The sequence below is a fragment of the Pithys albifrons genome, chromosome 16 (genome assembly GCF_047495875.1).
Source record: "Pithys albifrons albifrons isolate INPA30051 chromosome 16, PitAlb_v1, whole genome shotgun sequence".
Lineage (NCBI taxonomy): Eukaryota > Metazoa > Chordata > Aves > Passeriformes > Thamnophilidae > Pithys > Pithys albifrons.
In genome coordinates, this window is record NC_092473.1 from 16,783,825 (window position 1) to 16,811,201 (window position 27,377).

Sequence of the window (27,377 nt, forward strand, 5' to 3'; positions counted from 1 at the left end):
ATAGGTATGTGCTGGAGATGCCTTTCCCCAGCCCAGCCCCATTTACATTAATCAGGCATTTAACTCCCAAACCTGTTTGTGGACCACTGGATATCACTCAGATGTCACCACTTTGGAAGCGACCTGGATAGTTCTAACCCTGTTGGTGCTCCCTGGCTTTGTCAGCTGGGAGCAGCTTTGGGCAGCCACCCTGCTGTTCTGAGGGAGGCTGGGGTGGCCTCCAGGCTGACACTTCCACACGGGTAGATTTCTGCTGTCCAGAAAATCTCTGTGTAGCTGGATATTTCTCCTCCTCAGCCGTTTCCCCCCCACAACTCCTCCATCACCTCCAACTTTCTCTCATTTGGCAGTGGCTGCTGCTTGAACTGTGGAGGAGCAGAAGAGGTTCTCCTGCCATGCCCCCTCTCCTGGAAGGGCTGGTCCTGGTGTGCTGGTTGGCTGTCCCATGAGTCACCAGCACCTGTTGCTGCAAGTTGGTTTCAACACTTCTTCCCAGCTTGTCCTTTGTGGACGTAGTGCTGTGCCTGCGATGCTGCCTGTGCCTTCACCATGTTTCTGGGTACCACAGCAGCTCCCCAGCAGCCCTGCTTTGTTGCAAAGCCAAAGCTCTGGGTCTGTGGGCTGGGGCCACCTGAGAGCCCAGGCACCGTGACCACCCCTGGGACAGGAGGTGAGTGGGGGCTGCCCATAACTGAGCCCTGAGAGGGGCTGACCAGGCTCCCACCACTCGCCACAACTCTCTTGGGAACGCTGATCCCATGGCAAGGGACAGTTTCCTGCCTGATCCTGGAGCCACAGTGGCAGATGAGGGCTTGTTGCTGAGCCACGGATTTTACAGCCTGTTGTTCCCATAAACTCTGAGCTGAGTTTCTCAAATGCTTTGGGTTCATAATGTTTAGCATATGCCAGTCCTGATTCTCAGACCGTCCCAGGTGGTTTTCTGTGTTTGAGGTGACTCAGGAGTTCAGCACAGTTCAGTGTTTAACTCACAATGCAGTAACCCATTTCTGTGACTCTGTGGCTCTCTGCCTTCTCAGGATTATTCATACATGGAGAAAAAGTGCTGCACCTGCCCCGAGAGTAACTGTAAACAGCACCTGCAGAACACCTGTACTTTTCCAAAGAATTTAAAGTGAGTGTTCATCCCAAAAAGTGTCTGGAAGGACACATATCCCAAGTTATCAGTGGAAGAGCACTGGTAACTGCCCACTGCTGTGAGCACTGGAGGTCAGCAGCCTTGTTCTCCATCAAAGGATTTCTTTCCTTATTGGAACTGCAGTTCTCAGTATAATCTGACCAGTCTCTACACCTACTTTTGTGCAGGGTTGGAACCAGTCTGCTTGTTTTCCAAGGCTTTTGTTTTGCTCTGGGAAGGCTTTGGAAACACAAAACCCTCACACACATCCTGATCTGTGCCAGCTGTCGGTGCCTTTCCTGAGCATGGAGCCAGGTGCAGGGGGTTGCTGTGGGCAGCAGCTGGGGGGTGTGTGTGTCCCTCCTTCTGGGGGGCAGGAGGGGAGGGCTTGGTATTGATAGCATGATTAGCACCTGCCGATTTAACCCAGCTCCAGGGACTGTAGGGCTGCTGGGAGTGGGGAAGGGTACTTGAGCAGTCTGAGAGGGAGAGGGGGCCTAGTCAGTGGTTCAGCAGTGGGGAAGTAGCCATGCCAGCAGCATGCTGAGCTCTGGCATCTTTTCTCAGCACTGCCTGGAGCAGCAATGAGCAAGCCCTGTGGAGGACTGTGGTCTGTTTGGTGCTGCTGCATGCCCAGGTGGGTGCAGAACAGAGGCACTGTGGTATGTCCCACCTTGTGACGTTTGCTGCCTTTCCTGGGCAGGTAACTGGCTCCCTGCCCCCTCATGTGTTCCTTGCAGGCTGTGCTCTGTGAGAGCTGGGGTCACAACTGACCCAGCTGCATCAGGAGGCAGGTCCTTGGTCAGGTATAACTGAGCCAAAACAGCTCCTGTGTCAGCACCACCAAGATTTAAAGTGTGTGGTCAGGCTCTGGACTTTGCTGATACTGCCACCACTACTGTAGTGGGGACAGCTCATGCTTGTAGCTCCAAAGAGGGTGGCACCGAAGTGTGGGACTGCCTGGGCTGCTCCATTCTCCTCTGGGTCTGTTCTGCCACTGCAGCCCATGGGGCACGGCTGGCGTGATGAGTGTTGGTATTTGGTGCTGTTAGAGGGGATGGGGACAAGCCATGGCTCACATTGAGCACCTCACTGAGTGCTGGAGCAGGGGCTGAGGCAGAGCACACCTGGTTGTTTCTTCTCCTGTGGTCTCCAAGGGACTTCCCAGGAGTGGAGCTGTCTGGGGACACCTGAGGTTTCAGCCTTTTTTGTTCCTTGCTGGTTAATGGTGTTTTCTGAAAAGCATTTTTCCTGTGCTCCTGTTTGCAATCCCAGTCCCCCTTTGCCTGTTCCCAAGCCAGGTCTTGCAGCATTTCCCCATCCCCATTTCCATAAAAGAGCCTGGGGCACTTGGCCAGGGGGCTTGGCACTGCTGAGAACCCACTGCCCCTGAGAAGGCACAGGCAAGTCCCACTGGCTCTTGGGATCCCTGCATGGAAGTAACTTGTATTGTGCTGATTTAGAACCAAGAAAACACATAGCAGTTACACAAAAATATATCTTTATTTTTTCAGTTTATCATGTATTTAAATAATTCAGTTAAAATAGGTTTTATTGCACATTAAAGAACCTTCCTGGATTCTCACTGTCCTATATAAAATAAGATCATAGAGAAAGGCAAGGACAGATTCTTACACTCATGCCCTTCCACATACTCTGAATTGCTCTGGCTCTGCAGAACTCCAGCAGCCAGTGTGGAGTGTGTTATGCTCATCCTCAGTAGGTACACAATGTGTTGTAGGCAGTTGAGGATTGGCTCTGGCAGGAAGGACGTGGGTGCAGGACTGGGAGCCACGGGAAGGGCATTGCCACTGCAGCCAGGGGGGGCCTGTGGTCCCTGCACTAGCCCTGGCCTGTCTGTGCTGCAGGGGGAGAGCACAGCTTGGAGCACAGGAGGTGAAACCTGGGTGCTGACACTGCTCTGTGGATCTGTGCAGGAGTGGGGAAGGAAGGTGGACAGGCACAGGTGGAATGAGGCATCTGTCAGCTGCCACTGCAGCCCTGTCTGGCTCTGTCATCCCCTGGACACTGCCAGCTCCAGGGCAAGCAGGTGGGAACTGGGTGGCTGCAGGAGGAAGTCCTTGCCCAGGGTCGAGCAGGGAAAGTGCAGCCAGCTCCCTGTGAGGCTTCTGGGAAGTCACTTACTGAGCTGCTTGGAAGTTATGTTTAAGGGCTGGCTGAGGGATGTGGAGTGGAACAAGCCTGCAGAGGATGCACTTCATTACTGTGCTCTGAATTGGATTTTGTGCCCTTTCAGATGATTCTTTTGGAATGACTCAGGCTCTCCTACCCTAGCTGTGTAATAACTTGCTCTATAAGCCCATCTCTGGCTATCCTGGCTTTTCATCTTGGAATAAGAGGTCCTCAGGCTACTGCTGGAACCAGGTTTCTAATGAAAATTCAAGTGAGAGCTTTTCTTTTATCTGCTTTGTGCTTTTCCCAAGCCCCTCTCGTGTCCCTTCCTACAAATGCCATGCTGCATTCCTGATAGCCCAGCGTTTTTCCCCACAAGTCCAGCCACACAGCAGTAAGCAATTAGTGTTAATTCTTAATGTGGTATCAATCTGTTATGGAGCAATTCCTGTTCACATGCAATGGGGTGTGTGCAGCTGGTGGCTAATGTGTGCCTCTGCCTGGTGAGACATCCCAGCTCAGCATCACATCCTGCTCCAGCCCTCTTCTGCCATCATTAACTTGAGAATTGATGTTGCCTGAAGCTCCTAATGTCTCTGAGCCCTTGGCTTTCGTTTCTGAGCTTTGGTCAGGGCAGCTTTGACTGCCAGTTCAATCCCTGAATTAAGGGTCTGACCTGACAGCCCTTCAGTGCTTGTTAGGATTTGTGCCTTTCACTCCTGGACCCGTGGGTCCAGCACCCACCTCTCTGGCACCCGGGTGGGTGGGTGACAAGTGTCAGTGCTGGCCGAGCTCCAGTGTGTCAGGCAGCTGCTCTGTGAAGGCTGTCTCAAGCCGCAAAGTGCTGTAGTTCGGCGGGGGAGTCCTGGGCAGGGGGCTGTCCTGGGGCAGGGGCAGGGGCAGGTGCAGGGCGGTGTTGAAGGTGGGCAGGTCCTCGTCAATGCAGACGGGGTTGTCATGGCCCTGCCTCTCCACATCGCCAGCCTGGGGAGGCTTCCCCGACCCTGCCTGTTTGCGGTCGCTCCACCACTTCTTTGCCTTCTGCCACTGGCGCCGCATGACGATGGAGAGCGAGTCAATGAAGAACACCTCAACGATCTCGATGACACAGACCACCGAGCAGCTCATCCAGAGGCCCAGCTGGCCCCCAAAGTTGGACAGGAGAATGACAAGCTGGAAGAGCAGAGAGCATAAGGTTACAGGCTGTGGTGGACATGTGTTCATGGTGCTGTTGCAGTGTGCAGGGAGGCTGCACCGAGCTGGGGCATGTGGGGCTTGCTGAGCGTTCCCAAATGCAGTGGGCCCAGTTCTGCTGACTGTGGTGTTCTCTCTGGCTCTGCTTCAGGAAGAGCTCAGAACTGGGTTTACTGCAGGTAGCCCATGGGCTGCCCAGAGCAGCACTTGGGGCTGGACAGGCAGAGATGTGGCCCCAGATAAGGGCTGCAAAGGGCAGGACCAGCCCCAAGGTGCATCTCTGAGATCAGTTTCCTGCCCCTGCTTGGGTGGGATCACTCCCCTGCATGGGAGGAAGGCTGAGCAGGGATCAGCTGTGCTCCCTTACCGTGTTGGCAGGATTCTCTGAAATGAATCTCTCATTCAGGTCCTTGTAAAACACCATGAGGTTGGCGAGGTCTGTCCTGAGGGAAGCAGGAGGCAGGCAGAGGGTTTAGTAAAACAATAATATGAAACATACTGAAAAACTATGCAAATAACCAGTTGGACCAGTAGGGCTGGGCAGCTCCAAGGGAGCTTTTTCCCCAGTTGCCATCATTAGAGCTGCTGAGATTGTATCAGAGCTGGAGGTGCAAGGCCAGAACTCAGAGGGGACTTACTTGTTCAGTTTCTTGTTGAGTTTTTGCCCTTTGTCCCAAGAGAGAACTCGAAGCATCCAGTCCTGGAGAACAGACAGAAAATGCTGCTCTAGCAGTGTGTGCTTGTGCAGAGATCCCCTGGGAGGGGACTTGTGTTCCATGCCTGCCTGGGCTAGTGTAGGTGCCAGAACTGAGTCTGTGACAGGCCAGTTGTCCTCGAGGGGATCTCCCAGACCACAAGCCAAATTTCAGTTTAATGGTGAACTCTTGGAGGGGAAGCCCTGACCTGGACAATACAGAGTGGCCTCTGGGAGCAGCACTGTTGAGTACTAAGGACTACCCCAGGGCCTCCTGCTTCTGTGCTGAAACTGTGGGGTTACTCAATGCCATGTGCCAGGCTGCTGTCCCAGTGGAGCACAGCTGGGGACTGACCTCTGACACGGTGGATGGCCACTGGGCGATGCTGGTGGTGAGTGCCCACTCCTTGAAGCTGCAGAGAGAGGCAGGATGTCACTTGTGAGCTTCAACTCCCATGCACTCAGTGCTTTACCTCTGGTCGTGGCCAGGACTCACCTGCAGGCATCTTTGCAGATCTGCTGGCAACCCAGCTGCTCCTTCACGAACTTCTCGTGCAATCTGTAGTAGCAGTACACTGCAGGGAGGGAGTGGGACAGGTGTGAGGAGCCAGAAAGAGAAGCAAAGGTCTCCTGCTACCTGGGGTAGAGAGCAGTGTGTGGGCGGGGATAAAATAACATACCCTAGAAATATACTGTGAAAAGTGGCTGTTGCTATGAACTGCCTCACCTGGTCAAGCCCTCCACTCAACTGTTCCGTGGTGGGCACAGGTGACAAGCCATCAGGGCAAGTATCACAAACCAGTCAGTGTGAACAAAGAGGGTGCTTCTGGCTCTGAGTGTGGGTGCTTAAGTGAGTTAAAACAGAATTGCCTTGTGCCAGCATGCTGGGGGGTGCAGGGGGCTGTGTGCTGGGGGCACTGGGGGTGCAGGGGGCTGTGTGCTGGGGGCACTGGGGGTGCAGGGGGCTGTGTGCTGGGGGCACTGGGGGTGCAGGGGGCTGTGTGCTGGGGGCACTGGGGGTGCAGGGGGCTGTGTGCTGGGGGTGCTGGGGGGTGCAGAGGGCTGTGTGCTGGGGGTGCTGGGGGGTGCAGAGGATATGGCTGGCAGCAGGCACTGAGGCAGGTGCAGTGCTGGAGGTGTTTAAACACTCACTCCAGTTTGGGTTCTTCTTGTAGTTGCAGTACTCTGCCCCTGCAGGCAAGGGCTGTGCATACTGGGCGCAGCCACACGAGTCCACCATGGCCTTCTGGAAGCAGGAGTGCAGGCAGATCTGGGGAGAAAAACCAGAGCTGGAGACTAAGAGGCAGCACCAAGGTCCAGGCTTCTGTGCACCTAAAAACATCCTGTCTATGAAAGCAGCAGTAGGATGGAAAACCCCATTTCCCAGGGCATTCAGGCTCTGCTGAGCAAATAAAAGCACAGGCAGAAAGTGCCATGGAGGGTTGAGGCTCTAGTGCAAGAGATAAGAATACAATCCTTTCTGAAGATTATATATATGAGGGTTCTGTGAATGCCCTCACTTCCCCTACAGCCACCAAAAGCTTCACTGTTGCAGTTGCTCTTTCCAGAGCTAAGGAGAAGGTTTTTGGCCTGCCACAGCACATGGCCCCTGAATCACCAACTAGGTGTGGGAAATGATTCCCAGGAGAAAATGTTCATAGCTTTCACCAAACTCTGCTGGTGCCTACTGGGAGACCTGAAGCTGTAAGGATTAATAGGGCAGCAGAGCTGTGGTTTGTGCTAGAACACTGCATCATGCAGGAACTGAACTTCTCTTTGAAATCCTAGTCAAGCCTTTTGGTCCCAGTCCCAGCCCTCATGAGCACTGAGTTTTGGTGAAGTACTTATTAAAAACCTGAGACAATGTCTGTGTGATCCCACCTGGCACTACATCATAGCAGATTTCATATTGCTCATGAAATACAAATCCAGGTTAGGCCTGGGCTTTGCAGCAGGCAGCAGCTAATGTAAGTACAATTCTTCAAGAGGAGAGTGTCAAACAACTGACATTTTCCAAGTGGACCCAATTACAGAAACCATGCAAAATTAGTGGAAACTTACTCTGTAAACAAACATCCTGCTATCTGGATACTGATTAGATGGTATCTGTTATTCTTGGAGTCCTAAAGGTCACAATTTCTGTCTTTAAGGGTTACTAAGCTGCAACCTTTACTTGGCCAATATTTTCCAGTCTCACATTGCTTGAAAATTGCCTAATGAGCTCATGTTCTCTCTTTATCTAACAGGGAGCCTGAGGGAACTTCAAACAGCAACCACTTAGGAATAAAAGGTGAATTTTAAGAAATGCTGTGGCATTTTACATAAGTGGTTAAAGTAGCCACCCTGTACCTGGACTGCTCCCAATCTCGGGTCCTGAACCACAGAATATTATAAAGCTTTTTATCCAGGTAGTTTTCAAGGAACTGATAAAACCAAATGCAATGGATTTACCTGGAGTGAGTAGCTCTTGTTATAGAGATTTTCCACAGGTATGTCAGCTCCTGTCTCTGTGCAGTCACTGTATGGTTTGCTCAGCTTGCGAGACCGAGTCTGAGAACCAGAAAAGAACAAATCTTGGATTTTAGGAGTTTGCAGAGAAACCAAAGGATTCAGTGGCACTTCATCACAACTCTGAAACTGTATATGATGGGGCAGCTGAAACAATTTGCCAATACCTTGTCAAAAGAAGGGGTTTTATTTCTAATATCCATTTCCAAAAACACTGCTCTGGTTGGGTTTTCTGCTGTCTTCCTTGAAGCCTTCTGCAGGAATGTGGGTGGTATAATCATAGCAGGGAGGATTTTTCAAAGCTGAGTAATTCATATGTATGTTCTCTCCTAGTCCTAGAGGCTGTGCATCCTTTACCCTGCATGTTTGTGTTCTGAGAGAGGGGGTTGTTAGCTGAGGGGTTTGGGTTGTTTTCTGTGAGGACCCCCCACCTTTCCAAGCTGTTGTTGCAGTGGCTGCTCTTGTGACGTGGGGAAACAGCACTTGAGGCTCCACTAGTGTTCAACAGCACCTCTCTGGAACCACTCTAAATCAAATGTTTGTGTCTCCTTCAGGCCTTTTTCCAGGTGCTGCTTTGACCCTTCCTCTCGAACACTAATGCCTTTTCCTGCTCTGCAATCTCTACCCAGAGCAAGGAGCTCTGAAATGCCAAGTCTGCTATGAAACCAGGGCTAGGAGCCCTCAGATTCCCAGCACCTGATTCCAGCTGCATTACCGGCTTCCTGCAGACTGCCTCACCTTTCTCAGCCCTTGTTATCTTTCTGCAGTGATTATCCACTTTACAACAGAGTGGCCTGAAACCACAAGAAACATCCATTTAAGAATCCATTCACCTTTCTCTACGGAGTTTAAAATTAGAATTAAAAATTCAATAAAAAGGATCAATTTACCAGGAACCTGAGAAATGCTGGTTACCTCTAAGGCACTGGCTGCAGCTCCTCAGGTTCCTGAGATAACACCTGACAAGAGAAGGCTCTGGGCCTGCACGGTGTGAGTCAGCAAGTTTAGAGATGTTCAAACACCTCTTTGGAGGGAAGGATGTGATTTCAGTATTATAGACACATTACTTCTGAAAACTGAATGAAACCAGCTTTTAATAGGCTTTTAACTTCCCCAAACCATGTAGTGCCAGGACACTGCCTCAGCATGCTTGGGGAGCTTCCAGATGATCATGCTTTGTATAAAATGATTTTGCCACGGCTTATGCTCCTACAAAACCTTACATGTTCCTTCAGGGACTGAAATAATTTCCAAACTAAATATTTAACTAGAGCACTGTAACTCCATCCAAGCAATGCCTTGTTTGCATTCCAAACATCTTGGAATATTTTTGGAGGTGCAGGGGCAGTCTTAGTACCCAGCAGAAACTCATGAGCGACACCCAGACCCTGACGCTGCGTCTGGAGCCCAGCAAGCACCACGGTGTGTGACACACCTTCTGTGTCCTCCTCTGTGTTCCTGATGTGGGTACCAGGACTGATCTAGCACCTCAGTGCTGCTGCAGTCCTATCTTGACAACTGTGACCCCACTCGGCAGCTCTCTGGACTTGTCCTTTCCTGGAAGGACCGTGATCCCCAGCTTTTGTTCTGAGACCAGGAGCTGTGTCCGGCACCTATTCTGGCTGCCACATTATGATGCAACTGTATCCCTTGCTCATGCCATGTTTAAATACAGACAGTGAGATGTGCTCAATCTTGTTTCTTGCACTATAGCAACAGTCCAAACCAGGATAATATTACATTAAATATCGAGACTCTGCCTGCAGTGACTGTCCGCTGTATGGTATGACGGTTAGAGGAAATAATTTTGTGAGACTTTGCCTCCTCACATCGACCCGGTTTGCAAACCTCCCAGCCACGTTTGACCAAGCAGTTCCTGCCACAGCTTTCCAGACAAATGGAAGATAGTTAACTATTTGCACATTTTAAAACATCAGCCCTCTTTTAATGTCTTTCTGATGCAGGGCCTATCTTGATGTGGCACACCCAGATAAGCAGGATGGCCGATGCTCTGACCCGACCATCAGGAAGAAAGGCAGAGTTGAAGTGCTCACTTAACAGCCCATCCAGATAAAAGGGGATCTGGCACCGCTTTCACTGCCCTGCAGAGGAACGAAGCCCTTTGGGTCAAATGCCTTGTTTGAACTACACTAAATAGGGATAGTGGGAGCTGCAGCCCTCCCTGCCTTTGCCAACAGTGGGCAAGATATTTCACTATGCTGGCAAAAGGCAAAGCTGCTGCCCACGAGGGTGCTTTTACCGCTGAGATAGAGAGAAACCCAGCAAAATAAGGCTTACACCCACAAAAACAGTTAAAGGAGCTGTGCTGCTGCCGCAGCCCCGACCCCAGGGCGGGAATTCACGGCTCCTGATCCCTGGGACCCGCGTGGCATGAAACTCCCTGCTCATTCCTAAAGCCAAACGAGGCACTTGACAACGCATTTCTGTGGTTGTGGATTTTGCTGTGAAAACAAAATCAAAACTCCCCTGGAAAGCCAAGGGGTGGGAGAAAAGGGACAACAAACAAGATTCCAGGAGGTGTTGCGTTTTTAAGGACCTGATTTTCCCACGGCTTCTTTAGTTCAGAAAAGCGCTATCACAGGATTTTCCTCGGGCACTTCAGCTGCTGAGTGGGAGGTATTTAGAAGCCTTCCAACCGCTGGCTCCTTGCAAACTCCCCATCAATTCCTATTTACAACTGTCCCAAGGCAAAGGGGCACCTGGAAAGGAGATTGTTGTCACTCACAAAGTGCATCCCTATGGAGGTGGCTGCTGCAGTCTCAATTTCTGTGCCGATGTCTTCGATGAAGGGATACTCGTTTTGGTCATGGACAATGATCTTGGCTCCTGTGGACGTCACCAGGAAGGGGTTGTAGTCTGCTTCATCAATGTATAGAACAACCTGCAATCCTAAACCAGAGACAAGGTAGAACAGTTACACCAGGAACCAGAGCTGCGTTTTCTGATCAGGAAGGGCAGAACAGTTTATTTAATGTTATCTGCCCTAAGTAGTACTGTAACAGCCAAACACAACCCCTGCTGGGCCAGACCAAGACACTTGCAACCAGTAACAACCCTCGGTGGCCTCGAGTACAGCAAACAAATAAAACCTGACGAGACCGTGGCTGAAACTGACTTTAAAAAGTTATATAACTGGACAGCAGTAATTTCAGCTGGAAAACATTAGTGATGCAATGATATTATCTGTATTCTCAAGCAAGGGTTTGCACTAGTTCAAACAGGCATTTCCCCAATCAGCTGTACATCTACAGCCAACACATCGCTCATGCTCCAGCGGGATCCAGTTCGCTGAAGCGCTTGTTATCAAAACAGTTCCTCTGCAAACCGCCCAGGAACAACACACGTGTGCCAACTGCCCAGGAACAACACACGTGTGCCAACTGCCCAGGAACAACACACGTGTGCCGACTGCCCTGGAACAACACACGTGTGCCAACTGCCCTGGAACAACACACGTGTGTAAACTGCCCAGGAACAACACACGTGTGTAAACTGCCCAGGAACAACACACGTGTGCCAACTGCCCAGGAACAACACACGTGTGCCAACTGCCCTGGAACAACACACGTGTGCCAACTGCCCTGGAACAACACACGTGTGTAAACTGCCCAGGAACAACACACGTGTGTAAACTGCCCAGGAACAACACACGTGTGCCAACTGCCCTGGAACAACACACGTGTGCCAACTGCCCTGGAACAACACACGTGTGCCAACTGCCCTGGAACAACACACGTGTGTAAACTGCCCAGGAACAACACACGTGTGCAAACGGCCCTGGAACAACACACGTGTGTAAACTGCCCAGGAACAACACACGTGTGGAAACTGCCCAGGAACAACACACGTGTGCACAAGCTGCCCTAGAGCACCACGCCTGCGCCTGCTGCCCCTGCTCACCATACTCGCTGCCACCCGTGGAGGTGCTCAGGATGGTCCCGTTCTTGCCACTGTTGAAGGTGTAGCAGTTGCCATGGAGCGGGTGATGGAAACGAGTGAAGTGCCTGGAAGAAATCAAATATCGTGACATTGCTCTCTGCAGTTCTGTCTGTGAGAGAAAAGAAGTACATCTGCACTTTGGTTTTGGCAGAGACAGACCAGGATTGCATGAAGGATGTGTTCTTTCTTTTTAAGAAATTTATTTTGCTGAAAGGTGTGTGTTTCTTTCTAAGTATCTTGAAACTACATGGTATTATGATCTTCAACAGATCAGGAAAAGGAAATTTGAGATTTTCATGTGGAAATGGGGGCTGAAGAGGTGGGGAAGCAGATTCACAGAACTGGCAGGAAGGGGGGATACACAGAACCCTCTCCCATCTGATAAGTCAAGTGTCTACAGGCACACAAATGTTCATTTTTCAGCAAAGCTGTGCCTGCCTGTCACATCAGGAGGCCAGGGCCATATCCACTGATTCAAGCACACTCGTGTGTTCTGAGCACATCCCCTCGCACTCCAGCAAATCTCTCCATTCCAGGGAGACATAATCCTATCTACAGCTCTCCACCAGGATGCAGGGATGAGTCTCCTCCTACCAGGACACATAGAAATTGCACTGCCACAACCATAAGCAGGTAGATTTAATTCTGCCAAGGATAAACACAGGTTTATCTGAAATGTTGACAGCAGAACACCAAGACAAATAAAATCAAAGTGTAATTAAAGTTCAGGAAGATACAAGTGTTTGCTTTGATTTAAAAAATGGCAGTGGCTCCATCTGGAATTTAGCAAATACCAAACTCCTACATCTTATGGACTTGGAAATCAGCTGGCAGGAATTTTCTGTGCACTGACCTTTTGTCACAAGATAGGCCATCAAAGAAACATGTCAGTAGAAGGTCGTCAGCAGAATAACTCAATTTTTCTTTAGTCTCCAGGGGAATTTGTGCCATGATGTTCATGTAATGCAGCTTGTACCACTCCTGGATAGCATTAACACCCGAACTGAACGTGTACAGGGCACACTCGCTGCTGTTGTTCGCATCACACTGACAAGCACAAAGGGGAAAAAGCATTCACACTGAATGAAATAATGGATTCTACAAAAGACACGTGAATTAGGGTTTCTACAAGGTATGTGTGGTAGGGTTTGTCTTCCATGGAAATAATGATGTATAAAGTTGCAGTGGCACAAACAGGCATCAAAGACCTTTCATTCAGGGCTAAGTGATATGACCAAATGTTTTAAGCCCAAAGGAAAGGTCACAGAAGGCACTAACTTTCTTTGGGAAGACTTCAGGAAGATATTTCTCTCCCAGAGAGCTGGAGGTGAATCTCCAACAGCCATGGCGGCTTGGGCAGAATCACTCACAGGGTGCTCTTCACCACTGTTCACAATAAAGCCACCTGAGCAGGCAATAAAACCGGACAGAGGGACATCCACCCCCAAAAGCCCTTTGTTGCCCCACAGGGAACTTGCTGGCCAGCGCACAGTGACACTCACCAGCTGAAAGCCAATGATGTCATTGGAATCGCCAGAGTTCACGATGGACGAGTCCTTGTGAAAGACACTTCCTTCTATTTTCCTCTTCTGCCCACTGTGCAGGTCAGTCGCAGTCCTAGAGAAGTCCTCGACCTTCAGCAGAGGGATCTGTTGGAAGAAGTCACCCCCTGTGCTGTTCTGCTCATCCACAGACCGGCGCACCTTGGACTTGCCCTCAGAAAATCCGTAGAAAGTCTCCAAAGCTTTTTTTGTCTCTTTGTCCAATTCAGATAAATATTCTTTCATGGCACTGTACCTGCATGGGAGACAACGTGACACAGTGACAGCCCGTCTCACCTCACTGCCCAGCGCTCTGCTCGCTGCACTGCGGATCCAATGGCTTGGGACAGAATTCCTTGGGGAGGTCCCGCACCACTCTCTGACATGGGTGAGGGCACACGCAGCTATGGCCGTGGAGAGATCTCGGAGCAAGGACCACAGGAAGCAGAGCAGACTGAAATACAGAGAAAGCCCTCTCAAGACACCCAAGCTCCTTGTGACAGGAAGCCCGAGAAGGCAGAGCATGCAGAAATAAGACTTCTGCATCTGTGCAGAGACACCAGAGAGCTGGATGGCCTACAGGGACTGGGCTGGGGAGCTGGCAGCAGAACAGACAGCAGCATAAAGTGTGATTTGACAGGGAAAAAGGTAGAAAAGAGGTAACAGAGCAGCGACAGATGTGCCCTTTCTGTTCTTCAGATGATGCCATCTGTAATCATGGAACTTGTGTCCTGGGAAGAAGGGAATTTGAAGAGAGCCAAGCAGCTGACCAGGGACTGTCTGGAGCACAAACCAGAATGGACCGAGCCGAGCTCAGCAGGTGATGAGTGAGTGTAACCCACACGTGTCTGAAGAGATCAACACAGAGGGGGGACGTGGCACTCGGAGTGCTGCAGACGGAATACGCTTTCACACGGCTGGGAAAATGCTGATGAGCAGCACCGGGACAAGCCCGGGAAGGGGTTTGGTGCCGGGTTGGTGGGGGATGACGGACACACCGGAGCCCCGACCGTGGACCCGCCACGTCCTCCTGTCAAGCCCCCGGGTCTTACTTGTAGGGGTTGATGTTGCAGATGGTGACGGCAGGGAAGGGCAGCTTCTGGAACTGGACGGTGACGGAGACCGAGGCGCTGTAGTAGTTCATGAGGAGCTCCGCGCACTGCCAGAGGATGAGCCCCACGGCGCTGAGGGTCAGCAGGATCCAGAGCAGGCGGCGCAGGCGGCCACGGGACACCACGATGCGGCGGCAGCCGTGGGTGTTGGTGTTGAGGCAGTACCAGCGCATCAGCTCGCTCAGCGTCGGCGCCTGCGGGCCCCGCACCGGCAGCGTCCGCTTCAGCCGCGCCGTGATCTTCTTACCGGGGGCCGTGGCGACCGCTGCGGGCGGACCGGGCGCTGAGGGGGCGGCGGCGGGACCGGCGCCCTCCTCGCCCCGTGTCCCGCCACACCGCGATCGCAGGTCCCGTCCCGCCCGGCCTCGTCATCCGCCGTCCCACCCCGCTCTCGGTGTTCGACCCCCGAAACGGCCGTGCCCGGGGCCATCGCACCCGCCGCGCCTCACCTCGTCCGCGCTCCGGGCCCGGTGGGGCCATGCTGCACTCCCGGCCCCGACGCGGCTACCGATGGGGCGGCGAGCGGCGGCGCCGGCACCTACCCCGGCCACGGCCCCGCCCCGGCCCGCCCCATGCCCCGGCCCGGCACCGCCCACCGCGCTCCGCCCCGGCCCCGCCCCGGCCCCGACCCCCGGCCCGTCCCATGTCCCGGCCCCTCCCCGGCCCCTCCCCGGCCCCGGCCCGTCCCATGTCCCGGCCCCGCCCCGGCCCCTACGCCGGCCCTTCCCATGGCCCTCCCCGGCCCCGGCCCGCCCCATGCCCCGGCCCCGCCCCGGCCCCTCCCCGGCCCCGGCCCGCCCCATGCCCCGGCCCCGCCGCCCCTCCCGCCCCGTGGCCGGGCAGCGCCTCCCGACGGCGACCGCGGGGCCTGCACGGGCCGGGAGGGCCCGGGGCGGGGCCAGAGGCGGAACCAGCCCGGGAGAGCCCGCCCCGCGCCGCGCCAGCAGCAAAGATGGCGGCGCTGCGGCGGCGTCTGCCCGGCGCTAAGGTGGCGGCGCGATCACGTGGGGGCGCGCCCCGCCCCGCCCGCTGCATGGCGGCGCCGTGAAGCGGCGGAGCCGCGGCCCGACCCGGCCCGGCGGGATGCGGCGGCCGCCGGGCTGAGCTCCGGGCCGAGCTCCTGGCCGAGCGGGCTCCGGGCCGAGCGCCGGCACGCCGAGCGCCGCGGGGGCTGAGCGGGCCGAGCGGGGATGCGCGCTGCGCCGCGCCGCCATGTCGCGGGTGAGCGGCGCCGGGCCGGCCGGCAGCGCCAAGGAGAAGCGCTCCTTCAGCAAGCGGCTCTTCCGCGGGCGGGCGGCGGGCGGCGGCGCGGGCTCGGCCCCGGCCGCGGCCCCGGCCCCGGCGCCGTCCGGGCGGTCGCTCGGCGGGTTCATGAGCCGCGTGCTGAAGACCCTGTCCACGCTCTCGCACTACAGCAGCGAGCCCGAGCCCCGCGGCGCGCTCGCCCCGCGCCTGCCCCCGGCACAGGCGGCGGGCGGCCTGGGCAGCTGCTTCCCGCCGGGCCCGCCGCGCAGCCCCGAGCCCCCGCCGCGCCCCGCCGGCACCGCCGAGCCCGTGCCCGGCGTGGCGGGGCTGCGCAACCACGGCAACACCTGCTTCATGAACGCCATCCTGCAGTGCCTCAGCAACACCGAGCTGTTCGCAGAGTTCCTGGCGCTGGAGCAGTTCCGCGCCGGGCCACCCCCCGCCGACGGGCCGCCGCCCGCGCCCGGAGAGGTCACGGAGCAGCTGGCGCAGCTCGTGCGGGCGCTCTGGACCCTCGAGTACACCCCGCAGCACAGCCGCGACTTCAAGGTGAGCGGGCCCCCTGCCCGCGGTCCCGGGGAGCCCCGGGGTGCCGGTGCTGGCCGTGACACCGGAAAACGTGTCACACACATGGTCACAGCGGTGTCCCCCGCCACACGGGCACCGCAGGCGGCCCCGTCAGCAGCTGTGGCGGGTGCCCTGCTGCTGCTCCGAGCACCCGCGCCGTGGGAAGAACCCTCTGGCCTCGCCAGCTGCGTGCCAGTAGCTCTGGAGAGCTGCTCCCGTCCTGCCCCCGGGGCAGTGCTGTGGGCACCCCATGCGGATGGCACCAGGTTTTCTTGTAGAGTGAGTTGGAGAGGAGGTGCTCAGATGCATGAAAACAGCAAGAATGTCACTGACACGGTCTCAGGCTGTGTTCAGGTGGGGTGCACAGCAGGTGGAATCGGCTCTCTCTCAGCGCTGCTGGATGTTGGATTGCCCAAGAGGCTCCTCTGAGCTGTCAGTGGCCTTTGTCGGATGCACGGCCAGCACCTTTTGCTTCTCCTGGGTGGGGACTGTTCGTGGGGAGCTCGGCTGTTTGCCCTGGAGCGAAGGCACAGGGACCGTGTGAGGCTCCGGTGCTTTCAGGAGAGACGGTTCTGGGGGAGTGCTCGGGTGGCAGATCCGCTCCGTGTGTCGGGCTGTGGCAGCATCGCGGGGCAGTCGCCTTGGCGGCCACAGAGGTGCTCCGGCAGGAGAAGAAATTGTGTTCTCCTGAGAAATAGCAGGAATAAAAGGTTGTGAAAGCAGAACTTTATTCTGCCAGTGGAACTGATAGAAGGGAGAGCAGCCCTGTTTCTAGGCCAGGCTCATCTGCTTGCACAGGCTGTGGGAGTGGGGCTTGGGTACGGGTGACAGCAGGAGGAAGAGCAGCAGGGCTGGGGATTAAATTAAGGCCATTTTCCACAGGCATTTATAGTGAAACTTTGCTGCTTGCAGGCATCACTGGCAGTAAGCAAGCACTGTTCTGCTCGTGGATGGAGCTGGCCTCATCCATCTTCTGCCTGCCAGGAGAACCTTGGAGCTTTTAAAAAGCCTCTTGCTGGGGGGATCCAGTCCAATTGGTCCAGTTGGTTCAGCACTGCTCAGTGCCATCAGCTCAGGTCCTGCTGTGGGACTGTGTCATTGTGTCAAATGCTGTTCCTTACATGGGTCAATTACTTCTAATAGGAAATTAACACCTCTAAAGACAGTTAACTTGTGTGAACCTGTTGTTAAATTCAGTGTTCTTAGTTAAATTTTTTCTCTGCAGCAGATTTGCACAGTTCATTTACAGATGTAAGTAATAGGTTAAGACTGGAGAAAGGCAAAGATTGGTGTTTTCACTCTGGAAACTGGTGCTTCTCCCTAAAACAAGGAAACATCTCAAGCTTGCTCTGGATAGAGGGTGGAACATTTCTGATCTGCCTTGCTGTAACTGTTTTTAAGGGTGAAGTGTTTTCAGGAGAGTCATTCTGGCTTTTTCCTCTAACAGTAATAGCCATTGACAGTAATATTTATTTGACAGCCAAAAAGCTCTTTAGCCAGCATACTTAGAAATCCATGTCTTGGGGTTTTTTTGCTTTTTTTTAAATCTCTTTTGGCACTGAATATAACTGGGTGAAGGCACATTCTAATTCCTAAGTACTTCTCTGCAGAGGCTAAATGTATTTTAGGATAAAGATAATACTTATCTTTTTGCTTGTTCTCATATCTGTAAGCTTCTCTCTTGGAAGAGAGGAAATTATTTTTCAAGGGAGTGTGTCTTGGCATCCTTGTGGACAGGGGCCTTTTAGGGGGTGAATTTTGGGATGCTCTTCTCTCAGCTGTTTTTTCTTGGTAGTGTTTTCTCACTTTTGAAGTTGATCTTCAAGAAATAACCCATCCCTTGGGTTCCTGATTCATGTAGCTGCTGAAACCAAGGAAAATGCAATTCAAGCAAGTGGTTTGTGTAAAATGGTTTGTCTTGTAATTTCGGGGTGAGGGAGAGCCTTGTGGAGAGCTCATGCCCAGTGAGGGGAGGTCTGGAGTGCTGGCAGAGAGGGGGAAGCTGGGGGAAGCAGCAGATGTAGAAGGCTGAGGCAGTAGGAAGAGGTCTGGAAAGGACTGCGGTGGGAGGTGGAAGCAAAGGGGTTTGGTTTCTGGGCTGGGAGGAGAAGGGAACCTGGGCAGTCCTTCCTGGGAAATGGAATGAAAGCACCGTGGTGGAGCTGGTGGTTCCTGGGTTTATCTCTGCTGTGAATTACCTTCCCATTGGTCCCGTGCTCCATTGCTGTTTACTGTAACAATCCTTCTCTTCCGATTGCTCAGTGGGTTTTGTTTTCCTGCCTAAACAAAGCTGCTGCTTTCATAACAGGGACCAGTATTGCAGCTTGTGCTTCCTCCTTTCCCTTTGTGATGATGTGACAATGGTGACAAACATCTATTGTATAAGTGGAGCTTCAGGCTTGTTTTTTTCCAGGGAGATGTCCTGTCCTGCCTACAAAGTTCAGTCAGGGAGGACAGAGCACCCTTTGTATTGGGAATCGGTCTGCGACACTTGCAGGTGATGGTGGGGTCTTCAGCAAGAAGGATTTTGATTTTAACTAATTTGGCTTGAAAAACTGTATGAAAACTCTCTGAAAGGCTGTATCTTATGCAAATTCATTGCCTTCTGTGGAGTTCAGGTCTACTGTGGATGACAAGGGTGTTTTCTGTTTTGAGACTTTGAGGCTATAAGGCAGTTGCACACTGAAGCATGTCAGTATTTAACAAGACCTGTTGCATGCCAGAGCTGGGATTGCATATTTTTCCTACAAGACAAAGATGGCCTTAACTGTGGCCTGCAGCATGTACAGCAAATGCAGCACAGTCACCATAACTCAGTTGGGCTGGATTATCAGAACTTGATCTGAACCTAGAAAGTATCCCTGTTGGTAGAGCAGGGATAATTGTGCCAGGTAAAAGTGCTGCTTCCTTTTTATATGTATTTTTGAACCTGTGTTTGGTGTGAGATGTCACAGTAGCTGTGTGTAACTTCTGTTTCAAGGTGTTTGGGCAAGTGTCTCAACTGGGACAAGCACTCTGCCAGCTTTGTTGGGCACTTCTTTGGGAGTGAATCACTAACTCCCGAGTTATGAAGGAGTTCCTGCAAAGTGTGGATGTGCTCAGATCTTTGCCTCCTGTTGGAAGTGCAGCGAGAGCCATTCTCAGCAGGGGCTGCTGGGGCAGTGTGGGCATGTCCCCCACCCAGAGCTGTCAGCCTCAAGCCCTTCTGCTCATCAGAGCCCTTGTGCTTTGCTAACGGGGCCAGTGATGTGTGAAATGAGATCTCTCAGATCACATTTAATTATCTTTCTCTCTACCCAGCACAGGATCAGTTATTTTGTTCTGCACAGGGTCAACTGCTTATTCCTAAAATATTTCTGTGGAGAGCTGACTGTCCTCCCTCTGCACAGAAGGATGGAAGAAAGGGCATGAAAGAAGAAACACGAAACCCTTCACCCTTCCCTCAGGGTCCCTTGGCTCTTGCTTTCTGGCAGTCATCTAAAAGGGCTTTGAGTGAGGCCAAGTAACATGGAATCTTGAAGTGCTTCTTCCAGTTCAGTCCAGGTACTCCCAGTGGTGGCATCACACTGGGGAGACTTGTCCTAGAGCTGCTCTGAGATATGGAGTTGACACACTTTGCTTGAAATAAAAAGCAAATGAAATTTTTTACATCATCATTGTGACAGTTTTTGACATCACTGTAATCTGTTGCACTGGGATCCCAGAGGTCTTTGACCAGCTTGCCAGGTTAGACTTATCTTTTTTTAATGTTAATGATCAATAAGATGCAAGTCCATTGTTGTGTGTGGGGTTTGTTTTGTTTTGCTTATTTCTTTGCATATATTTCCTTACAATTGTTTTATTTGCCCTCCACACACACATAAACCTTCTGGGAAGGGTTTCCTCCAGGGTTTCCAGATCCTGGTTGCCTTAAGGCAGCAGTCTGACTTACTTATGAAATCCAAAGGCTTTTCCAGGGATTTCTGGGTTATGCCTCAAACTTTGATCTGAGCGAGTGCAGCACGAGGCTGGGGAGCCGGGGCTGAGCAGCAGAGTCTGGAGGTCAGGAGTGGTTTGCTGAGGATGCTCTGCAGGAGGGGGCAGCAGGAGTGTGGTGTGAGTGCTCCCCTCGAGTGGAGGGACAGGCGAGGGGAGAGACCCCAGTGTGGAGCAGCTCTGCTGTGAGGTGGCCCTGGGGACAGGGAACCCTCTGTAGGGTTGGAAGGGTGACTGTATGTTATTGCTAAAAATGTGTTTTCTGTCGTCTGAGCTCCCAGGTCCTTATTTCCATGCTGCCCATGCAGGATGACAGTATGGTGTAAGGTGAAAGTATGAGAGCCATGTGTGCCTGGCAGCCAGTGAAAGGGATGAGGGGAGGTGTGTTCCCAGGCAGCTTGATTGGATCTGTGTTGCTCTACACTGGCCTTTGGCCACACTGGATTGGGATGATTCTTGCTGCCAGTTGAGCAAAGCACTGCTTAATGAGCTCGTCTGCATAAGATTGTGTCAGTTTGTTGTAAAGTGCAGGGGAGACTCCTCAGAGCAGTAGTGATCAGATGCCCCTCATCTCAGGGTCTGCCTGAAGCTGAGCCTGGAGAGTTCCAGGTGTGCAGCTGGAGCTTGGACTTCTCAGGCTGCCGAGCCCAGCCCTCATCTCTGTTCTCTATGTCAGTATTTACTGACTCTACTGAATTGCTTCATACTTGTGGCATTCCCCCACTCCTCAGTCTCTCACTCCTTTGAATCCCACTGATCGCTCTGCCAGTGTAGCAGGAAAACGAAGTTGTTGTTGTTGAACGAAACGAGGGTTTCTGCTCGTTGTAAGGATGAATTCTCCCAGCAGCCAGCACTGACTCCTGGCAGTGCCTTCTGGCAGGCAAGACCTGCACTGCTGTGAAGGGCCCGGGAAGGAAGGTGCCTGTTTGGGAATGCAGCACCCACAACCCACCTCCGTGTCCATGTGTACACACAGCAGCCCCGGAGAGCATCATCTGGACAAACTTGGCTCTCTGTGTTAAAGGAAGGTGGTTAATGAGTATGAACTGCGGCGTCAGCCTGGAAGGATGAGAGTAGCTGCTGGCAGGAGATCGATGTCAAGCAGGGGCTGGTGGGGTGATGCTTCTTGTCCAGGCTTGTTAAACGTGGTGGAGAATCCCTCTGGTGCTGCTGTGCTACTCCCTGCCCTGCTCCTCTTGGCTTTGTGTTCTGAAGTGTTCCCGTAAGTGGTTGTGCCTCTTCCCCTCTGCAGTGGGCAGGGCTTGGCTGTGCAGGGACACTGGCTGCCTGTGGAGCTCCATGTCCCACAGGGTGCTGCCTGCAGAGCCCCAGCACTTGTGAATGCCCACGGGATGAGGGAGAAGTGTTTTGTCCTGCCTTGGCTGCTGTGACAGACCTGCTGTCATCAAACCTTCCTTTTGCCTGTCTGGTGGCTGTGATAAGTCTCAGCCCCCGGGGATCTCTTCTGCCCATCCTCGATGCTGGGTGGGAGGTGGGCAGGTGAGCCCCGAGGCCTAAACCGTGTTGCTGCTTGGGTATTACTCTCTCCAAAAAAGAGCATCTCCAGAGAGGGGAAAGTGCTGTCTGTGTGTGTGAGCAGAGAGAGTAATTTAGGTAAGCTCTTCGTGAGATGTCTATTGTAGAACTTACCCAAACACAGAACTGTGGCTGTGGGTGTCAAAAAGAAGAATCATGTGGTTGAGCTTAACTTGCTGTTCAATGGAAGATAAAGAATAGCCTTTCTCTCCTGCTCACGTGTGTTACTGGGTCAGGTCTCTAATGAGCTGGGTTCATCCGTTCACGTGCAAAATCCTTCCACAGCTACTTCCTACCAGGGCCACACTGAAAAATAGCAGACTGGCATTTTTCCTCTAGTTGTCTTTGTGATCTGGAACAACAATAGCAGCAAAGGAGAGGCCATGGATTTATTTATTGTATCTATTTAGAGCAGTAGATGAATGATTATTAAACTTGCAGTGGACTGATAAAACTGTAATGTGTCTTTGCTGTAAATCTGCTTTATGGACAGGCAGGGACTGATTTGGTTGCAGGGCGTGTGCATTAGGGGGAGGTAAGTGAGTGGGATTGATAGGAAGTTCTGATGTCCCCCGTCTTACTTCTTTGGATCGTGCCACTTCATTCAGGGTGCCTGTGTGCTGGAGCTCACACATCTGGGGATCAGAGGATCCATCTGCTTACTTCTGAGCTGGTAGGGTCTGAGCTGAGGAAGGGTTGGAGGTGCTGTATAGTCATGGAGGGTGTTGGGGGGAGTGTGAGAGTCTGTGCCTGCTCCTGGTGCCTCACAGCTGAAACAGCTGCACCAGAATCATTTTGGAGTTGTTGTTAATCCCTGCAGTGCTGGATGGAAGCTGGTCAGATGTGCCACCTATACTTACAGAAGAGCCAGATTAGGGGCAGAGGTTAAATGTCATTGGGGGTTGGTAAATATGGTGCTTTTCATGTGTTTTTAAACCATTTGTTTCTTAAATCTGTATCTTCAGCCAGTTGCAGTTGCTGTTGCATTACTGCAGGACCACCAAAGTGAGGTGTTGTCTTCTCTTCCATGATAAGTGAAAGAGAAGGAGAAATTTGGGATTATGGCAATGGTGGGAGACTTGCTGCTGACTTGGAAGGGCAGTCTGGGAAAGTAAATATGGAGAGGTGCTGGAAGGCCAGTGCTCAGTGATGAAGTACTTGCTTGTTTGTCTACTTTGCCTGTCAGATGTTCCCAGAGTTGTTAAGGAAGGGCCAGTCTGGCTGCCAAGGGACTGTTTTTTCCCACCTATAGCACAGGGCCATGTGCCTTCCCAGGAGCAGAGTTTAAGCAGTAACAGACCCACGTGTGGCAGTGTTGGCAGGAAGTGGGAGTGACGCTGGGAGCACGCTGCTGTTGCAGGAGGGTTTTTGTAATGGGCTCTTGTGAGGAAATTGCATCTGGTGTTTTGTAGTGCTTCCTGAATGACTTCCAAAATCTTGTAATGTGTCTCCACAGGCAGCTCTTTGTCCTTTAGTCCACTCAGGCTGTGAGAGTGTCAAGGAAACCTGAGCAGTTATCATAGAGATGCTTCCTAGACAAGCAGTGACACAAATACAGAGCAAGGCACGTGGCTACTGTGCTCGGGGGTGGTGTGGACTGGCAGCTCTCTGTGGGACAGTGCTTTGCCAGGGACACACATCAGGAACAGCCAGGGAGGGATCTTGCTTTGCTTGATGGGAAATGGGAGCAGAGAAGGCTGTTTGGTCTCCATTTACCTTTGAGTGCCTACAGGCTACTTCAGATTTCTCTCCCCCATAAGCTGGTTTGCAGCAGCATCCCAAGCTGAGGTTACACTGAGCACTGAGCTGGGGTGCTGGGGTCCACACCTGTGTGGCACTGAGGTGAACATTGGCTGGAGACCACTCTTTTGGTTGAAGTGGTGTGCACATATTTCATGTGGGAGGGTGCTGGTCTCTGTGCAGGCAAGGGCAGTAAATCTGCTGTTGGAAGGGCTGCACATATGTAATGAGAGCAGATTATTTCTGTTTTCCATTATTTTGCTGCCTTGAGGTAGGTGGACAGATTATAGAGGATAGAGAGTATATGTTTATCAGTCCTTTCCTGTCTCTTTCATCACCACTCCCCCCTCAGTGACCCCATTTTCAGAGGGATAAAGCAAGTGGCCCAACCTCATTTCTCAAATCTATTGCAAAGTCTGATTAGAGGAGCAGAGGAACCCTGTTTTGGGGTGCGTATGCAGCCTGCCAGGCCCTGGGCCCCTGGCTCTGCAGCCTTCCCACCTGTTCTGCCCTGCAGGTACTGTCTGGCCTCTGCTGGTGCCCCTGTCCCTCTTGGGGACCCTGCTCAGTAGGTCAGTCCCGTGGGAGCACTCTGTCTCTGCCGATGGAAGCGGGTGCTGCAGGGAGGTTGGGGAGATGCTGTGCAACTGGCAGAGGCTTTACTTTGAGCCTGGTTCTTGCAGAGAGGCCTGGTATTGACTTTGGGGACAGAATTGCTGGAGTGGGTGTGTGGTGGTGACTGCCCTGTGCCCAGGTGTTTTGGGAGGAGCAGGCTGGCTCTCCCTGCCGCAGCTGATGCGGGCTCGGAACGCAGACTGTGCCGGCTTTTCTGTGGCACTGGTGGTGTCTGCTGCTCAGGAAGGAACCCTAGCTCGGCTGATGGGGTCTGCCCACCCCAGCATACTGCTCCAGAGGCAATTTCAGCTGAATGCAGGTGCTAGTGCCTGGCTCCCATTCTCCAGAGCCTGTGTTTGTTCCCCACTGTGCAGTGAGGAGAGCTGGCCAGCTGTTCGGGGCAGGTTGTGGAGGTAAAAGTGGGGTTCAGAGAGCTGGAGCAGAGAAAGTGTTTCCTGATGATGGAAAATAGCCTTTCCCACTGATCCTGTGTGGGCTCCTGGTGGCTTTTCGAGGAGGAGGAGGAGATGCCCTGAGGAAGAAGCACATAGGGTCCAGCTGGAGGGGGCAGAGCAAACATTGCCCTGATGTGTCTCCAGAACTGCAGGGTAAGGGTAAATCTGAAAAGAGCAGATTTTGTCTGCTGATGAGCTTAAAGCCCTTCTTGTTTGTGTCTGTAAGAAAAAAACAGGTCTGAACAAATCGCTTGGGTTGCTGGTGTCCTTCTGAGGTGGTGTTTCTGGAAATTCAAGAGTAAATTAGATGGTTCCCCAGGCTCTCAGCATGCATCCCCAGCAGTGCCAGCTGTGCCTCTTGCACCTCTGGCTGAGTCCCCCTGGTTTGGAGTTCACTGGTTCAGCAGCACTTGTTCTGTGCTGTGCTGCTCTGCTGTTGGTCGTTCTGGGACACCTTGGTTCCTTGTGTTCAGGGAAAGCTGCACCTGGCTGGCTGGGATGACAATAGAAGATGGTATTTAGGGTGAGCAAGTTGGGCATAGTGGACTCTTGTTATGCAGTGGAGAAAATTCCATGGTGACTGTACTGTTCTGGTGCTTGAGAGGGTGGTGATGGGGAATAATTTTGCTCTACTTGCGGGGTGGTGATCAGACTGTAGAAGCATCTGTGGTTTAGATGACCTGATCCTCACTGAGTCCAGGAATTGTAGACCTAAATTAGTATAGAGCATCTAGATCAAGGTTTTGGGATATCTGAGACCTCACCAAAGCTGCAATGAATGAGACAGTGAGTGAGCATTAGAACATTAAATTGCTGTTTTGTTTCATCTTGAACAAAGAAGATTTCCTGAGGGGAGCAGTGTCAGACCCTGTGGTGCAGGGGTAGGTGTGATGGAAATGGCCTCAGCTCTGTGTTGGCATGGGCAGGGCCTGATACTGTTGCTGCACCTCCATCCATTCTCTCTGCAGAACATCGTGTCCAAAAATGCAATGCAGTACCGTGGGAACGCCCAGCACGATGCCCAGGAGTTCCTGCTTTGGCTCCTCGACAGAGTCCACGAGGATCTGAACAACGTGGTGAATTCCAGTGGCATGCCTCCCATCAAGGTAAGGGATTCTGCTGGGAGCCAGCATGGGAGAGCAGCTCTAACTTTGCACACAGGCTTCCCTTTTAAAGTAATTCTCCCCACTGGCTTCTCAACTCCAATAGTTCAGATGGAATAAAAGCTTGGGTGAAAATACTGTTTGTTTCTGCCCTGGGAATGTAACCAGCTGTTCCACTAATCACTGGTAAGTGTTCCCCAAATGTGAGTGGCCACAGGCTCTGCAAGAGCTGGGAGGTGTTACCTGGGACCTGCCAGGCCTCATCAGGTGCCCTGCCCTTCCCTGGGCTGCCCTGCCTGCCTCACCCCCCTGCATGCCCACCCCTCAGAGGAGAGTGCACTTGGTAGTTAAAAGTCTGGTGGTATTTTTCTGGTGGTTTTGGGCAAGGAGGGCACAAATTTGACTGGAGTCCTGGAGCCACCTGCTTGGTGCACCCCCACAACCTGGGTGTGCATTGAGGATTTGTTTCTCTCTTTTCAGCCACCTCTGGAGGATGATGTGCTGCTCGAGGGCCCAGCCTTTCCCATCAGTAGCACTTTTGTGCAGGAACTCTTTCAAGCCCAGTACAGGTATGGTATTTTGTAAATGTGGAGACAAAATTGCATGTGCTGGTGACCCCAGCATAATTCTCAATTGACACTAGCTCCCAGTACAGTTGGGACTGGTATCACTGTGTTAACAGCTGTTTCTGAATTCTTGTGAAGGGAATCTGAACTAAGACCTTGCTCCAGAGGAGAGAGAGAATTTCACAACTTCAAAGTTAGCATAGTCTGTGTAAATCTGCAGCATGTACCTCTACACATGCCCTGATGCATTGTGAGAGTGAGTCAGTACTCAGTGGAGTGAAGCCTCAGGAGAGCCCAGAGCTGTGGGGCTCACCCTGGCTATCGAGGGGAGAGCCCACGGCGGGGTCTGGAGGTGCCTGGGAGTTGCAGATCCCTGATGTGTGCAGAGTGCCTGTTATCTGGCACTTGGGGATTCTGAGCTGAAGCTAACACTGTCCCTTCAGGGTTCTCCCATGAGTTTTCCTACTTTCTTGGAAGTGAGCTTTCTAATTTCAGAGCTAATAGAAGAGAACAGCTGAATTGCCAGTGTTCCCTGATGGCTTGTGCCTGTGCTGCTGTTAGAATTGTAATTCCTGGGCTTTCTCCCCGGTATTTTTCAAGTTTTCTGTTGCAAAGGAGAAACCTTAAGCCTGGTCTAAGACACAAAGCCAGTGTGAGTGCAGGTTAATTCTGAATGAGAGAGAATTCTTGTCTGGAGGTTTTCCCCTCTGAGTAAGAGCTGTGTGTCCCTCAATGCTGACTGTCACTGTCCCTGTCCCATCACTTCACCTCTCTCCAAAGACAAAACCCTTTCAGGCTGTCCACATTGGAGCTACTGTTGGTTAATTCCCAGTTTTGCAGTGATGTTTATTAAGAGGCACATTCAGGGACTGGAGTGAAATCTTTTCTTGGCATGCCATGTAATGAATTTTGAGACTAATTACTTTTAAAGGGTTTAGAAAGGAGTATCCAGGTTGCCATGTGAAGGCTCTTATTTGGGATGTGATGGTTTATACATTCCTGATGAAGTGAGGTGTGTTACCCTGTTACCCATGTTTGTCCCAGGTCCTCCCTGACGTGCCCTCATTGCCAGAAGCAAAGCAACACCTTTGACCCTTTCCTCTGCATCTCGCTGCCGATCCCTCTGCCCCACACACGGTAGGGAACTGTCCTGAACTTAATGTTGGCTGTTTCTCATGCACGTAGTGTGGTTTAATTTGCTGCAGCAGGAAGAAAGATGTCAGCAAAATTTCTCTGCTAGGTCTCTAAAAAAGACAGATAGGAACATATGGGGCTTTAATTTTTTGCTTTGCAGGTAA

General features: G+C 52.5%; 2 protein-coding genes across 4 annotated transcripts in view; one reads left to right on the forward strand and one right to left on the reverse strand.

Moving 5' to 3' along the window:
- Positions 1 to 2,615: 2,615 nt before the first annotated feature.
- SCNN1G (sodium channel epithelial 1 subunit gamma) lies at positions 2,616 to 14,772 on the reverse strand. The gene is given in 13 exon segments (XM_071571260.1): positions 2,616 to 4,441; positions 4,830 to 4,905; positions 5,101 to 5,162; positions 5,512 to 5,569; positions 5,653 to 5,731; positions 6,309 to 6,426; positions 7,608 to 7,706; positions 10,411 to 10,574; positions 11,586 to 11,689; positions 12,478 to 12,671; positions 13,127 to 13,421; positions 14,218 to 14,592; positions 14,594 to 14,772. Coding segments are annotated over 13 exon segments (2,184 nt in total). The 5' UTR covers positions 14,758 to 14,772; the 3' UTR covers positions 2,616 to 4,045.
- Positions 14,773 to 15,299: 527 nt separating this feature from the next.
- USP31 (ubiquitin specific peptidase 31) overlaps positions 15,300 to 27,377 on the forward strand; it is a 30,626-nt gene continuing 18,548 nt past the window's right edge. For all 3 annotated transcript variants that reach the window (XR_011699174.1, XR_011699175.1, XM_071570814.1), the window contains exons 1-4: positions 15,300 to 16,071; positions 25,379 to 25,516; positions 25,994 to 26,082; positions 27,124 to 27,216. Coding sequence is in view for 1 of the 3 variants with exons in the window: in XM_071570814.1 (XP_071426915.1) it covers positions 15,490 to 16,071; positions 25,379 to 25,516; positions 25,994 to 26,082; positions 27,124 to 27,216 (902 nt within the window). In the remaining 2 variants the exon portion in view is untranslated. The remainder of the gene's footprint in view (positions 16,072 to 25,378; positions 25,517 to 25,993; positions 26,083 to 27,123; positions 27,217 to 27,377) is intronic.